Here is a 15,316-nt window from a genome sequence, read left to right as displayed (position 1 = left end):
AGGGGAGGGGGGAGAGGGGAGAGGGGGGAGAGCAGGAGGGGGGAGCGGGGAGAGGGGGGAGAGGGGAGGGGGGAGAGCAGGAGAGGGGGCAGAGCAGGAGAGTGGGGAGGGGGAGAGGGGGGAGAGAGAAACGGCGGGGAGAGGGGAGAGGAGAGGGCGGAGGGGAGGCTGGCGCAGGGCTCCGAGCACTGGGCCCCGCCGCCCAGCTGACCTCCCACTTCCTGGAAAGAGACCCCCCTCCTACGTGACGACAATACGAACAGGGGCCGTGGACCCCAGCGTCGGCTGGCGACTGACTCCAGGGAGCAGTGGGGTCAGCAAGAGCTCGGACTGAACGCAGCAGGTCCGCCTCCAGCCCTTCACCCCCGTGAGCAGTGCACCCTCATCGGACCACTGGGGGCAGAGCCCAGGACCCAGGAGCCTCCACCAGCCACCGTCAACCCACCGTGCTCTCCGGGGTCAGCGTGGGGAAAGCAGAGGCGCTACCGGCCTCACGCGCCTGGGCAGCCGTCCAGGTCCCTGTCCGTGGCAGGCCCTGAGCACCCGCCCGCCGCGCTGACTCCGCGTGCTAAGCTCTCGGGGCCTCGGCTAAAGCCGCCGTTCACCGGGAGCGGCGTCTTCACTCCCCCACCAGGCAAGCTCCTGCCCCGCCTCCCAGACCTGCACAAGCGCCACCTCCTTGCAGAGCCTCCCCCGGCCCTCGCCAGGCAGCGCGGCGCCCACCTCACCCTCCGTCTGGCTCCCATGGGGCCCCTCCCAGCCGCATCACTCAGGCCTCGCTAGCTGGCCCCATTCCTAACGGCGCCCCCGTCCGTCGAGCGCTCACCGAGCAGCAGGAACTTGCGGCTGTCCCCGTAGAGCTGCCGCAGGTTGATGCAGAACTCGTGCACCGAGGCTCCATCGCGGTACTCGTGCAGCAGCGCCGCGAACTGCTGGATCTCCTGCGATGACAGCTTGGTGCGCAGCTGCCGAGAGAGCCGGGCCCGGGGCGGGGTGGTGACCGGCACTGCCGCCCCCCTGCCCACACCCCACGTGACCCCAGAGGACGTGCAGCTCCACGGCTCCGGCCGGCAGGAGAGAGAGGAGCCCGCACCGTCCGCCCTAACCTGCAGCCGCGGCTGACCAGGCTGACCGCAAGCGGGCGGGGGGCGCGTCTGCACACCACTGCCGGGGGGTGGGGGGGCAGCGACGAGCACCCTGGAGCCCAGAGCGCTCAGCCAGTTGACCGAGTTTCTAATGAGAACATCACGTGAAGTCGGGGGATGGGGGGAAGAATCTGCTGAGTGATGACAAGGCCCATCTGGCCCTTCCAGGGAGTGACCCGGTCCTCCCCTACCGTCCACCACCAGAGACCCAGGGACAGGCCTGTGGTCCAGCCTCGGAGGCCAGAGCAGCCCCCACGCTCAGGCCTTGGCCAACTCACGCCCTCCCCAAAGACTAACCTGGTGGGAAAGGCAGCGAGGCCCAGTTGCAAGCAAGGCGCCCACGCTCACCCCCAGCTCCACCCACAGAGAAGCACGCCTTCATCCTCCCCCCCACCCTGCCCCACCCCCGCAAGGAGATTCTAACCCCAAGGCACCGCCGGCCCCAGCACCGGCCTGCTAGAGCACGTGGGCTCTCTGGGGCCGGGGTCTCCTGACGGCGGCGGGCGGCGGGCAGCGTACCGTGAGCATGTAGTCCTGCAGCAGCTCGGCGGCCGTGGCGCTCAGCTCGCTCTCACTGACCGTCTTGGCGTGGGGCGCCGTCTGCATGCAGAAGGACAAGGGCGACACGCCGCCTGCATGCGCACACTCGGGGAAGGAGCTGCAAGGACGCGAGCCGAGCCGTGGGTAGGCAGCCCCCCAGCCCTGCCCCGTGCCTGCACCCTCGACCCCCCACGGGGGCCCAGTTAGGGCCAGGGTCTGAGAGGAGGAGGGGGCCTGTCATGGAGCGAGGGGCCCGGGGCCGGACAGAGAAAGACATGTGCAGGGAAGGACCCAGAAGGGGCCGTCAGCCTAGCAGGGTCTCAGTGGAGCGATGATGTCACTGGTGTGACCCTGGGGAGCCCACTCACTGGCAGGCTCCTGAAGGGGGCGGGAGCAGGGGGAGGGATACCGACGAGGAGGGTGGAGGCAGACAGCCGTGCTGGCACCACCAGGGCGGGGTACTCACAAAGTGCTGGCTTCCGTCTCATAGGACTCCTTCATGTCCACCTTTGTGGAAGAGTCGTCTGTGCAGAAAGTGCAGAACACAGAAGCTTCTGGTTACGTGAGGGAGGGGGGCACTGAGTCCAGTGTCCAAGCTCTAAGCAGGAGACGCAGAGCCCTGGCGGTGGGGAGCCTGCAGGCCTTCGTGGGCAGAGCCGGCCAGGCCCCTGGGGTGCATCCCTTGGGCTGCACCCGAGCCTGCTCCTCCTGGGGGGTCTTGTGAGATGCACCATCTGCTGCAGGGCTGGGCAGGAGGCAGGACAATGCTCTGGTTCTCGGAGGATGTGCCATGTGGCAGGGCTGGAGAGGGCTTCCCAAGGGCCGGGACAAGAGAAGCACCACTGGTAGATGCGGGCACCACGCCCGGCAGCGTCCTAGGCGCTGTGCTACTTTGTCGTCTCTGATCCCAGCAGGTATCACCACTGCTCCAACTTTTAGATGAGGAACTGAATCAGAGAGGTTATGGAACTTGCCCCACGCCACACAGCTGGTGAGGGCAGAAGCCACGATCAGAGCCGGCAGGTCTGAGCCCCAGCCTGGACCCAGCCAGGCTCCATACGTGGACGGCTGCTCGCCGAGGACAGACACGGGGCCTCAGGGTGCCTGAGACCCTCAGACCAGCAAAGGGCCTGGTACACAGCAGCTACTTGGGCAACACCAAAGAGATGACCTAAGGTCCGTGTGACACAGACGAGGAGGGACGCCAAGGCACCATCACATGCAGCAAGCGAAGCTTTAAGAGAAAAGGGATCAGAAAACGTGGGAGTGGGGAGGGGACAGGGAGAGAAAAGGGACGTTCCTGGCAGTGGGAGGGAAGTGTGCAGCGAGCTCAGTAATGGCCCCGAGATGCCCCGTCCGAACCCCAGGTGCGCGTGCCAGGTGACGTGGCGACAGGGCTGGAGGCTGCTGGGCAGCTGACCCTGAGACAGGGAGACGCCCTGGGCTCTCTGAGGGGGCTCGACGTGCGCCCCGGGCCCTTCGGTGTGGAGGGGGCGGGGCCGGACGGAGCTGCGACAACAGGAGGTCAGAGGTGCCACCGTGGCTGTGACCATGCAGGGAGGCAGGCCGCGGGAAGCTGGAAAGGGCGGGAGACAGCTTCTCCCCGGAGTCTCAGGAGGAAGGCCGCTGGCCCGCACCCTGATTTGAGCCAGTGACACCCACGGTGGACTCGAACCTACAGAACCGAGAGAGACTAAGTCTGTGTGGCTCAGGCTGCTCAGTCGTGGTGACCTGTCACAGCAGCAGGACAGAACTGACCTGGCAAGAAAGGCCCTGAGGCAGAAAGCGGCAGAGGACACGAGTCCGAGAGCGTGCGCGCATGGGGAGCGTGTAGGCCGTGAGCATCTAGTGTGCGCGCTCGTGTGCGTGAAGTGTCTGTGAGGGCGTGAGTGCTGTGTGGAGTGTGTGCACGCGTGTGACGTGACGTACGTACACGTGCCGTGTGTGTACGTGATGGGTGCGTGTGCACACGTGGCGTGAGCGCAGGTGTGCCTGGCCCCCAGAGGGAGACCTGAGGGCTGGGGGACAAAGGACACCCACGCAGAAAGGAGGCCGGCAGGAAGGAAGCCCACGCGGGTAGACTGAACATCCTGTGTTTACTTCGTGAAAACTCATTTAAGGGTATAATTACGATCTGTGTACTTTTCAGTAAAAACAGCTTATTCAAAAAAAACCACTCCTGGAAATGTCAATGCTGAACGTTTAAATATAGCTCAGTAAACCACCTGCTCCTCACTGGGGAAGCCGTAGGCCTCCGGGCCTCTACCTCCCCACCTGCCCGTGAGGACAGGCTGCCGGCCTCGCCGGGCTGTCTCTGCGGTGCTGTGGCGGCTCCAGCGTGAACAGCGAGACGAGGAGGTGGTGAGAGAGCCAGCCCTTCCTCAGAAAGCCCCCTCAGCTTCGTCAGCACGCAAAGGGCTCTGCGCTGTTCGTGGAGACGCGTGAGCCGCCGGGGGGCACGTGCAGGGCTAGACTCTCCACAGAAAGACCAGAGGCTGCCTGCCACGGAGGCAACCGCTCCGCTGCCTCCAATACCTTTCTTTCTGTTCACCTGACTGACAGAAGCCACGGGTCCTCAGTATACTAAGCATTTGAAAAGTGGATGCTCTTGGTGTTTAGAAGATTGAGCCCAAGTGGGCTACCACGCAAATGAAGCACCTTGTGCGTGCTCACAGATTCCGGAAAACGCTCCCCAGATGCCCACACGGAGGAAGTGGCTCTGAGCGCTGGTCTGGCTACACTGCCTTCGGGCCCCTCGCTCTTCCTGCCACTGCCCCCCACCCCGCCCTGGGCAGGCCTCGTCTTGGAAGGGGCCCCACACCCACTCTCAGCCCCAGCGCTGGGAGCCCCGCCCGGCCCTGGGTTCTAAGTTTGGTGAAGTGACGTTGGCCAGGCGTGGTTCCAGAACGTGTTCCCGGCCCCCGAAGTTACGCAGGAAGCCACCAGGTGGCCTAAAGCAGGGAGCGGGGGGAACGTGTGTGCCTTGACTAAACTTTCAGATTAACGTGAACAGTGAAGTCTGGGAACAAAGGGCGTCGGCTCAAACCCCCCGGGACGGTGGCCGCAGGGTCGCTGCACGAGGCTGCCCAGGTGTTAGCCTGGGAAGGGCTCGCGGCAGTGAGCCCTGGAGGGAAGGGGCGGCGGGGCCCTCTTGCTCACGTACCACTGTGAAGGGACAGGTGGTGGGTGGGTGTCGAGGCCCCATCAAATATGGCTCTGTCCAGGAAGTCGATGGTGGACTCCGTGTACACGATCTGGAAGACCTGGCCGAGCAGGGAGCACAGCTCTTCTGCGGCGACCTGCCAACGGAGGACAATGCGGAGCCTTTCTGGGCAGCTTCCGGGCATTCGACACCTCAGATGCAGAAGGAACACCCGCACCGAGGGCCTGCCGCCTGCCGCTGCCCCACGGGGCCGCAAGGACACCGGCCCTCACCCCGGAAGCTGGCTGGACCCGCACGAGCGTCAGCTGCCGGCCCTCCTCCTCCACTGCCCTTCCAGCCAGCGCCGTCCCCCCACTCCTGTCCCGGCCACGGGAAAGGGGCAGGGAGGGAACAGCACGCGTGCCAGGTCATACGGACGGCATTCCCGACACCGCACAACTGTTTCTCGTGTGTGCCGTTAACGCAGGGTCCCATCTGGGGCGGCTCTGCCCCTGGGACACGGGGCAGTGTCTGCAGGAGCTTCCACTGGGGACAGGCCAGTGGGGCGGCCCCGAGGAAGAACTTCCCAGCTGGAAGGTGGGCGGGCTGGGGAGGACAGATGCTGATCAGAGGCTACCTAAGGTGGGGCGGCCCTGCTTTGGTCTCACAAATGTGAAAGCTTAACAGAAGGGTATCAAGGGGCTCCCCGAGGCTGGTGGCTCTTAGTGGCCGAGGTGGGGCCCCAAGCCCCAACTCCCCACTCGCAAGCATCTTCCCCAAGGGCACAGCTTGGGGTACAGACCACGGCACCCGTGAGCGTCGGGGAGGGAGGGGTGAGGCCCACCAGGAGAAGAACGAACCAGCGGACTGGGAGCCAGTGGGACCTGGGGTGGGACCTGGGTCAGGTGGTATGCGGGGCTGGATCTGGTGTGGGCGGAGCCTGGGCAAGCTGTAGGTGGGGCTGGGTCAGGATATGGGGGGGATGGGCAGGCCGTGGGCAGGGCCTGGGTACCAGCTGCCAACCCTGCTCACCTTGCTCTCCGCGGCCAGGATCACCAGGCAGCATGCCTCCACAGGCCCCACTCCGCTCTCCGACAGGGAGCCTGCGGTGAGGCCTCTGGAACTTTCTGCACACAAACTCTGGCTGGGGGAGATGCCGGGGTCCTGGGCTGGGAAGTCAACACCGTGGCAGGTTAGGGCAGGTGTGGGAGCTCAAGAGCAGGCTCTGGGCGGCCCCTACCTGACTCAGGCGGGAGCAGGCCCAGCCAGGCACACCCCCACCGTCACCTTCCCTTCCCAAGAGCACCCTCCCGTCCTCATCCCCTGCCACCGCGCACTCAGAGCCATCCCCTCACATGACCTTCCAGCATCTTGGCCAAAGGCGGCGCGAATATCTTAGGCTGAGACATGAAACTGCTAATATTCAGCTGCTTTTGAGCTACACCAAAGAAAGCATTCACAGGGTTCCAGTGACACGGTTAACACACAATCCTGACAAGAGATGGGGAAACGCGGCACAGGGGGGCAGAGCGCCAGGCCAGAGGGTGCGCGAGGGAAGAAGCCAGGTAGGGGTCTGGACGTGAGGGCCCCGCCTGTGTTCCTAACACCGCACACCACCTCCTCACACATAAGGCCTTGTGGGACGCGAGGGGGAGTTCCTCAAGTGGGAAGGGGGGCCTGGGGCCCAGGGAAGCTTCCACAGGGAACAGGGCTCAGGCCTGTCTGAGCGATGCTCAGACACACCTGGGAGCAGGAAGTGGAGGTGAAGGCTTGAGCTCCCCTGATGCCAGGGTAGCTCAGCGCAAGCCCACCCAGGAGGGAGACCACCCGAAGCTCAGACACGGCTGAGAGACGGGAACCCAGCCAGGAACAGCCATGCTTGGGGTGGATGGGCCTGCAAAGACCAGGGCTCTGAAGGGCAGGGCTGGCTGCACCCTGTGTGGAGGCTGAGCCCCATGAATCCCACGGTTAGACCCCGGACTGCACCGTCCCACAGACCCACGGGCCACAGGTGCTGAGCGGTACCCGAACTGGAAACTACCCACAAGGTCTCAGGACAAAGAAGACTGCGTGAGCGCTCACTAGTGACTGTCACCCTGACCTCGCTGATGTGATGTCTGGACATAAAGAGCTAAATGAAATACATTAGTAACGTTGATTTCACTTGTTCCATTTTACTTTTTTAGAACATTTTTAGTAGCTTTGTGGCTCGCACCCGTGGCTGCTCTCAAGGAAGCAGGCATGTGGCTCCAAAGCCCCGCACAGCAAGCCCACTTCCAGTCCCCCAGCTGCATCCAGCCACAGTCCTACAGGCTGTCCCCACAGGTTCCGGTTCAGATCCACTGTCCACTCTCCTACATCCTTTAACGAGATGTCTCCATGCCCTCCGAGCTCTGCCTGCCACACGGAACCTCCTGCAGCCAGACCTGACCCCTACCCCTGACCCCATGTTGTCCCAAATGCCAGCACAGCCCGGGTGGAAGGAGGCACACAGACAGCCTGCAGGTAGTAGGCACTTCGTAAGTGCTAGCCACCACTGCCGGCAGCTGTGCTGAGGACGGCCACGTGCACCACTTCACACACAGTGCGCCTGATGGGCACAGGAGCCTCTGAGAGACCAGGAGGCCCCCGGTCTGGAGGCTTCCCTTCAGGGCCATCCGCTAGAACGAGGAGGCCGCTCCAGGACACGGAATTCACTCTCTTCCTTTAACTTGAAAGCTCTCAAAGCCCTGGGCCCTGGTTTTCATCTTTTGGGAAGTTTCTCCTATGGAGCTCATCCTCTCTCTTAGAAATAACTTGGTTACCTGTTTTCCTAGTAATCTGCTCTATGGTTAACGCTGAGAACTGTCCTGGACACAAGAAACCCAGGGGCCAGCTCCCCTCCGACCGGCCCAAACGCCAGTAGGCCCGCCGCCAGAGTGCTCTCCTCATTGCCCGGTCCCTAGGGAGGCCCCAGACCTCGGGCCTCCTGCGGGGACAGTCCCCTGGCAGGGCACGGCAGCTACCACGGTGCTGGGCAGCACTGGTGGAAGCAGTTACACAGCCAGTTCCTCAACCAGCCGGCCACCACCCACCCACCGGGTGACCATCTGCTCCCAGTTGGTCCACCAGCGGCAGTGGAAGTAAACAGAATCCTCCTGACAGGTTTACTGTGGAGACTAAACGAGATCATTCATGTCACGTGCTTTCTACTGGTTTGAGCCACCGTCAGTTGTCATTTTTGTAGATTAAAATGCAGCTTCACGTTGTTCAACCTAAAATAATGCCTGGCATCAAATGGTAGCTGCCCAATGAACACAGGAAATGAGGGGAAACGAGGAACAAGCAGAGCGCAGAGGGGACCTCGCTCCAAAGTGCAGCATGACAGAGCAGGGGTGTGTGTGTGAGTGTGCGTGTGAACTAGCGAGTGTGAGTGAGAGTGTGTGAGTGTGTGGGACCCGTGTGAGTGCATGTGAGTGAGTGCAAGGATGTACACGGGTGTTAGAAGCATGTGTGGGGAGTGTGAGTGTCCGCGTGCGTGACGCTGCGGAGGGGACGCTAAGCCACAGCCACACAGAGGGGAGGGGCTGTAGTAATCCCGGCAGCCACCTGCACAAACCGCTCCAGTTACCTGTGCACACGGGCCCTTGCACGGGAACCTCCTCGAAGCTCGAGGAGTCAGTAATGAGAAAGCTCACCAGGGCCCTGGCTCTTAAAAAGCCCTCGGATCCCCGTGAACTAACGACCTCAAGCAGAAATACAACTCTGCACTGCTGGAAGCACAGCGTGCGACCCAGGCCGGTCCAGCGGGCCACCCTCACGCCCCGCCACCGGCCCTTTGGAAATGAGCAGCTCCGGGGCTCAACCCAGCCGCCGCCAGTGCCTAAAGGAGCCCAGGACGGCGTCCATGCTGCAGCGACAACCTGAGAACTGCCCGCCGGGAAGGGCACGGCATGTGTGAAACCGTGATTTCTCTCCTCATTTCTCAGGGACTTAGGCCAGGGCTCTGGACCTGCTGGGCAGCCTGTCCAGCAGTGCCAGGTAAGGCGGCGCTGCACCCTCATCGCCAGGTGAGAGGAGTGGGCTGGGCGAGCGGAGCTGACGGCTGGTCTAAGGTTCTCTCTGATTCTCCTACACGGACACACTCAGAACATCTCGCAGACAGAGAGCTCCTTGCTGGTCTGGTCTCATCTTTGCTCCCCCCGCTTTGGGAAGACCGCCTGGCCAAAGGCAGGGGCCGAATGTTGGCTGGGCTGAGCTGAGGCCCACCCTCACCCGGTGGATACACCTGCACCCAGGGCTCTACCAGGCCTGGGTGCCAGAGGCCACGCCAGCGTCCCGGACGGGGGCCGCGCTGAGTGACAGGGGCTGAGCTCAGCACCTGTTCCTCACAGCCTCCTGGGTCACTGCCCTGCTCTGGACAGAGGGCTTCTCTCAGGCACAGTGGGCAGCAGTGGCTGACCCACCGCTGTAGAAACTGTCTCCAGAGCTCCATGAAATCCACAGACTCACTCCTCAGCACAGAGGCGTGGTCGGCATCTGCCCAGGACCCTCCTGACCCTACTCCCCAGGTCCATACCTGTCTTTAGGACCACCAGGTGTGAGGCGTCATCCCGCACGTAGGACACGGCGGCGATGTCATGGATGGGGACCCTGAGGATGGTGTCCTCCCCGTCCCTCCAGGCCAGCTTGACGTTGTAGGCAGACAGGCTGATCACAGCGTCATGCTCCTGGGTCAGGTGTCCGGGGAGCTGGTGGGCTCTCTGGAAAGAAGCACACGGCATCAGAAACACAGGGCCCGGCCACGGGCTCCCCCGGGGTCCCGCACTGCGTGTGGCACGCTCAGCCCACACAGCCAGTACTGCCTCATGAGCAGAGTGCTGCTCCCTTGAGAGCAGCCATGATCACCCCCAGGGCACTGCTGTGTTCAAACTACGTGGGAGGTTCTTCTGGAACCGCCTTTAGATTCAGACCTGTGGCGTGTGGTTTGGACATCTCGAAAACGTGAATTGTGAAACAGCCCAGAACCACCAGGAGCAAGTCTGGAGAATAAAGTTCATGTTCAGGCTGAGGAACAGTCTTGATAGCCAAGGGCCAAGTGCACCCCTAACATGATGGGACTGGGTCATCCGTCACGGCCATGAAGGCCCAAGGTCAGAGGGCCAAGAGCTGGTGTCAGAGAACAAGGGTCAGAGGTTGGGGTTAAGAGGTGGAACAGGCTGGGGGTCAGAGCTTGGGGTTAGGAGGTGGAGCAAATGGAGGGTCAGAGGTCGGGGTTGAGAGGTGGAGCAGACTGAGGGTCAGAGGTTGGGTTAGGAGGTGGAGCAGGCTGGTGGTCAACAGTCAGGTTAGGAGGTGGAGCAAACTGAGGGTCAGCGGTCAGGGTTGGGAGGTGGAGCAAACTGAGGGTCAGAAGTCAGGGTTGGGAGATGGAGCAAACTGAGGGTCAGAGGTCAGTTAGGAGGTAGAACAGGCTGAGGGTCAGAAGTCAGGGTTAGGAGGTGGAGCAAACTGAGGGTCAGAGGTCAGGGTCGGGAGGTGGAGCAAACTGAGGGTCAGAGGTCAGGGTTGGGAGGTGGAGCAAACTGAGGGTCACAGGTCAGGGTTGGGAGGTGGAGCAAACTGAGGGTCAGAGGTCAGGATTGGGAGGTGGAGTAAACTGAGGGTCAGAAGTTAGGGTTAGGAGGTGGAGCAAACTGAGTGTCACAGGTCAGGGTTGGGAGGTGGAGCAAACTGAGGGTCAGAGGTCAGCATTAGGAGGTAGAACAGGCTGAGGGTCAGAAGTCAGGGTTAGGAGGTGGAGCAAACTAAGGGTCACAAGTCAGGGTTGGGAGGTGGAGCAGGCTGAGGGTCAGAGGTCAGGGTCGGGAGATGAAGCAGGCTGAGGGTTAGGAGGACAGAGTCGGACAGATGGGGTTACCTTTGCATTGTCTATGTAATGCAGGATTTCAGTCCTACTGGAGGGATTCAGGTATCCTGGGATGGATGTTAACTGACCTAAGTACTGAAAGAAAGTGGAGAGAGAAAGTGCCATGAGAAAGGGAAGATGAGCCAACACCACCACGGGCCAGCAGAGCACTGTGAGAGCCTCGCGCATCCCCACCACCAGGCCCCTTGGCCGCAGTCCCGGCTCGCAGTGGGGAACTCCTCAAGGCGGCGTGCTCCAAATTTTTAGCAAAATCTCTACCGGCTAAGGAGAACACTCCCACGCTTCCCACCAGACTGCATCAATGTTGTCATCAAAGTCCTCTAAAGGACACCTCAAAATTAGTTTGGTGGAATCTGGATTCTAAAAGGACAGACAAGGGACTTCCCTGGCAGGCCAGTGGTTAAGACTCCAGGCTTCCACTGCAGGGGGCCCTGGTTCAATCTCTGATAGGGGAACTAAGATCCCACAAGGCGCATGGTGTGACCAAAAGATAAAAATAAAAATGAAAAATGAATAAAAGGACAGACAAGGACGGCTGGCTTGTGTTTCCGGGTCATGGTTGGAAACTGAAAACAATGGTTCTGCACAACCTGCTAAAAGTAAACGTGTTAAGTCACGAAGGGCCAGGCAGCTGAGTGATGGGCACAGAGAAATGAAGTGACATGAGGCCATGAAGCACCTGGCTAACAAACCTCAACGAAAAGGGCCCGAGTACAGTGCGGACGCAGTGCTGCGTCAGCTGTGTTCCTGTCACATCTCCAGCAATTAACACAGTTTTTAAATGTGATTTAATGGGTTACTGATGTCTCTTACAGCCAACATTTCTCATCCTCTCACTAACTCGAATGTTTAAGGTCGCTATTAACAGGGTGACAACAGACTTCCTGTCTTCAGTTCGACGTCGTCACTCCTGTCCTCACAAGAAAAGAGCTGAACAAACTGAAAAATCAACATGCCTTCTCAGATCCATCAGAGAACAAGGTCACAGGGCAAATTGCTGCCCCCAAAACTGAAGAGAGCAACGGGGGACAGAGAACCACAGCCCCCGGGGAGAAGCCACAGGAGCCGGCCTGGGAGGCGCACCGGAAGGGGACTGGCCAAGGGCTGGACATGGGCACGGACAAGCTTGAGACAAAACTCTGGGGGCCAGGCAGGTAGGCCTCTTTACCGCAGCTCCTTTTACCTGAATCACCACACCCAGCTTTCAACAAAAAATTATAAGGCATGGTAATAGGCAAAGAACACTGAACATACAGGGCAAGCATCAGAACCAGACTCAGATATGGCAGAGATCCTGGAATTATCAGACCAGGAATTTAAAACAACTATGATTAACATCCTAAGGGCTCTAATAAAGTGAACATCATGCAAGAACTGATCGGCGATGTAAGCAAAGAGATGGAAATTCTAAGGAAAAAAATCAATGGGAAATGTTAAAAAACCAAAAACATTACAACAGAAACGAAGAATGCTTTTGATTTGTTCACCAGCAGATGGACACAGCTTGGATATACGTCAGTAAAACCTCCCCAAACTGAAAAGGAAATGGAAAAAAGAAACGAAGGGAAAGAACAAACCAAAAAAAAGGAATAGAATATCCAACAATAGAAAATTACAAAAGGTATAACAAATGTGTAGTGGGGCTACCAGGAAAAGAAGGGGAGAAAGAAACACAAGAAATACCTGAAGCAATAATGGCTAAGAACTTCCTCAATGTCAGACACCAAACCACAGACCCAGGAAGCTCAGAGGACATCAAGCAGGATAAATAGCAAAACAAAAAACAAAACCAAAAACTACACCTAGGCATATCATATTCAAATTGCAAAAAAATCAAAGACCAAGAGAAAACCTGGAAGTAAGCAACAGGAAAACACCAAACAGCACCTTACCTACAGAGAAGCAGGGGTAATGACGATGTCAAACTTCTCTTCAGAAACCACGCAAGCAAGAGAAGAGTGAAACACTCAGTGTTGAAAAAAAAACCACCAACCTACAATTCTACACCTGGTGAAACTGTCCTTCAAAAGTGAAGGAGAAATAAAGTCTTTCTCAGACAAACAAAAATTGGGAGAGTTCATGATTACCTGGCAGGAAATGTTAAGAGAATGTATTCAGAGAGAAGGAAAATGATTTGGTCAGAAATTGATCTACATCAAGGAAAAAACATGAGAGAAGAAATAAATGAAGAGAAGAAATAAATGAAGGTAAAATACTACCTTCTACTTGATTTGTTGTAATTGATCTAACAGATAACAGTTTGTTCAAAAGAAAAATAGCAAGATGTATTGGGAAATTAATTTGGTTATAAGGTACATGCACTACCTGTGAAGCAATGCAGCGTTATTTGAAAACGGATTAAGATTAGTTGTAAATGTAAATTGCAAACCCTAGGGCGACCACTAAAAATATTTATAAAGAAGTATAATTGAGGGCCACAGGGTTCAAGATGGCGGAGTAGAAGGACATGCGCTCACTCCCTCTTGTGAGAGCACTGGAATCACAACTAACTGCTGAACAATCATCGACAGGAAGACACTGGAACTCACCAAAAAAGATACCCCACAGCCAAAGACAAAGGAGAAGCTGCAATGAGATGGTAGGAGGGGCACAAGCACAATAAAATCAAATCCCATAACCACTGGGTGGGTGAGTCACAAACTGGAGAACACTCATGCCACAGAAGTCCACCCACTGGAGTGAAGGTTCTGAGCTCCACGTCAGGCTTCCCAACCTGGGGATCCAGCAACGGGAGGAGGAATTCCCAGAGAATCCGATTTTGAAGGCTAGTGGGATTTGATTGCAGGACTTCGACGGGACTGGGGGAAACAGAGACTCCACTCTTGGAGGACACACACAAAGCAGTGTGCACTTCAGGACCCAGGGTAGGAAGCAGTGACCCCACAGGAGAATGAACCAGACCTACCTGCCAGTGTTGGAGGGTCTCCTGCAGAGGCGGTGGGTAGCTGTGGCTCACTGCGGGGACAAGGACACTGGCAGCAGAAGTTCTGGGAAGTGCTCCTTGGCGTGAGCCCTCCAAGAGTCCGCCATTAGCCCCACCAAAGAGCCTGGGTAGGCTCCAGTGCTGGGTCGCCTCAGGGCAAACAACCCACAGGGAGGGAACACAGCCCCACCCATCAGCAGACAAGCTGATTAAACTTTTACTGAGCTCTGCCCACCAGAGCAACACCCAACTCTACCCACCAACAGTCCCTCGCATCAGGAAACTTGCACAAGCCTCTTAGATAGCCTCATCCACCAGAGGGCAGACAGCAGAAGCAAGAAGAACTACAATCCTGCAGCCTGTGGAACGAAAACCACACTCACAGAAAAACAGACAAAATGAAAAGGGAGAGGACTATGTACCAGATGAAGAAACAAGATAAAACCCCATAAAAACAACTAAATGAAGTGGAGGTAGGCAACCTTCCAGGAAAAGAATTCAGAATAACGACGACAGTGAAGATGATCCAGGACCTCAAAAAAGAATGGAGGCAAAGATCGAGCAGATGCAAGAAATGTTTAACAAACACATAGAAGAATTAAAGAACAAACAAACAGATATGAACAACACAATAACTGAAATGAAAAATACACTAGAAGGAATCAACAGTAGAATAACTGAGGCAGAAGAATGGATAAGTGACCTGGAAGACAGAATGGTAGAATTCACTGCCATGGAAGATAACAAAGAAAAAAGAATGAAAAGAAATGAAGACAGCCTAAGAGACCTCTGGGACAACATTAAACGCACCAACATTCGCATTATAGGGTCCCAGGAGGAGAAGAGAGAGAGCAAGGACCTGAGAAAATATTTGAAGAGATTATAGTCGAAAACTTCCCTAACATGGGAAAGGAAATAGCCACCCAAGTCTAGGAAGCACAGAGAGTCCCAGGCAGGATAAACCCAAGGACAAACACGCCGAGATACATAGTAATCAAGTTGACAAAAATTAAAGACAAAGAAAAATTATTAAAAACAACAAGGGAAAAACAACAAATAACGTACACGGGAACTCCCATAAGGTTAACAGCTGATTTCTCAGCAGAAACTCTACAGGCCAGAAGGGAGTGGCATGATATATTTAAAGTGATGAAAGGGAAGAACTGACAACCAAGATTACTCTAACTGGCAAGGATCTCATTCAGATTCGACGGAGAAATCAAAAGCCTTACAGGGCTTCCCTGGTGGCGCAGTGGTTGGGAGTCCGCCTGCTGATGCAGCTTACAGACAAGCAAAAGCTAAGAGAATTCAGCACCAACGAACCAGCTCTATAACAAATGCTAAAGGAACTTCTCTGAGTGGGAAACACAAAAGAAAAGAACCTAGAAAAATAAACCCATAACAATTAAGAAAATGGTAATAGGAACATACATATCAATAATTACCTTAAACGTGAATGGATTAAATGCTCCAACCAAAAGACACAGGCTCGCTGAATGGATACAAACACAAAAGCCATATATATGCTGTCTATAAGAGACCCACTTCAGACCTAGGGACACGTACAGACTGAAAGTGAGGGGATGGAAAAAGATATTCCATGCAAATGGAAATCAAAAGAAAGCTGGAGTAGCAAT

At 57.1% G+C, this 15,316-nt stretch overlaps 1 protein-coding gene across 6 annotated transcripts in view; it reads right to left on the bottom strand.

Moving 5' to 3' along the window:
• The window catches only part of CCM2 (CCM2 scaffold protein), a 61,612-nt gene that overhangs the window by 1,526 nt on the left and 44,770 nt on the right, over positions 1-15,316 (bottom strand). For all 6 annotated transcript variants that reach the window (XM_024115123.3, XM_028490234.2, XM_028490232.2 and 3 more), the window contains 7 exons: positions 10,727-10,810; positions 9,386-9,569; positions 5,860-5,996; positions 4,849-4,984; positions 2,152-2,209; positions 1,665-1,803; positions 827-965 (listed from right to left, as the gene is read on the bottom strand). In XM_024115123.3, the coding sequence (XP_023970891.1) occupies positions 827-965; positions 1,665-1,803; positions 2,152-2,209; positions 4,849-4,984; positions 5,860-5,996; positions 9,386-9,569; positions 10,727-10,810 (877 nt within the window). The remainder of the gene's footprint in view (positions 1-826; positions 966-1,664; positions 1,804-2,151; positions 2,210-4,848; positions 4,985-5,859; positions 5,997-9,385; positions 9,570-10,726; positions 10,811-15,316) is intronic.

Source organism: Physeter macrocephalus, chromosome 5 (assembly GCF_002837175.3).
Source record: "Physeter macrocephalus isolate SW-GA chromosome 5, ASM283717v5, whole genome shotgun sequence".
NCBI classification, from domain to species: Eukaryota; Metazoa; Chordata; class Mammalia; order Artiodactyla; family Physeteridae; genus Physeter; species Physeter macrocephalus.
Note: the sequence above shows the minus strand (reverse complement) of the source record. Positions and strands in the feature narration are given on the sequence as shown.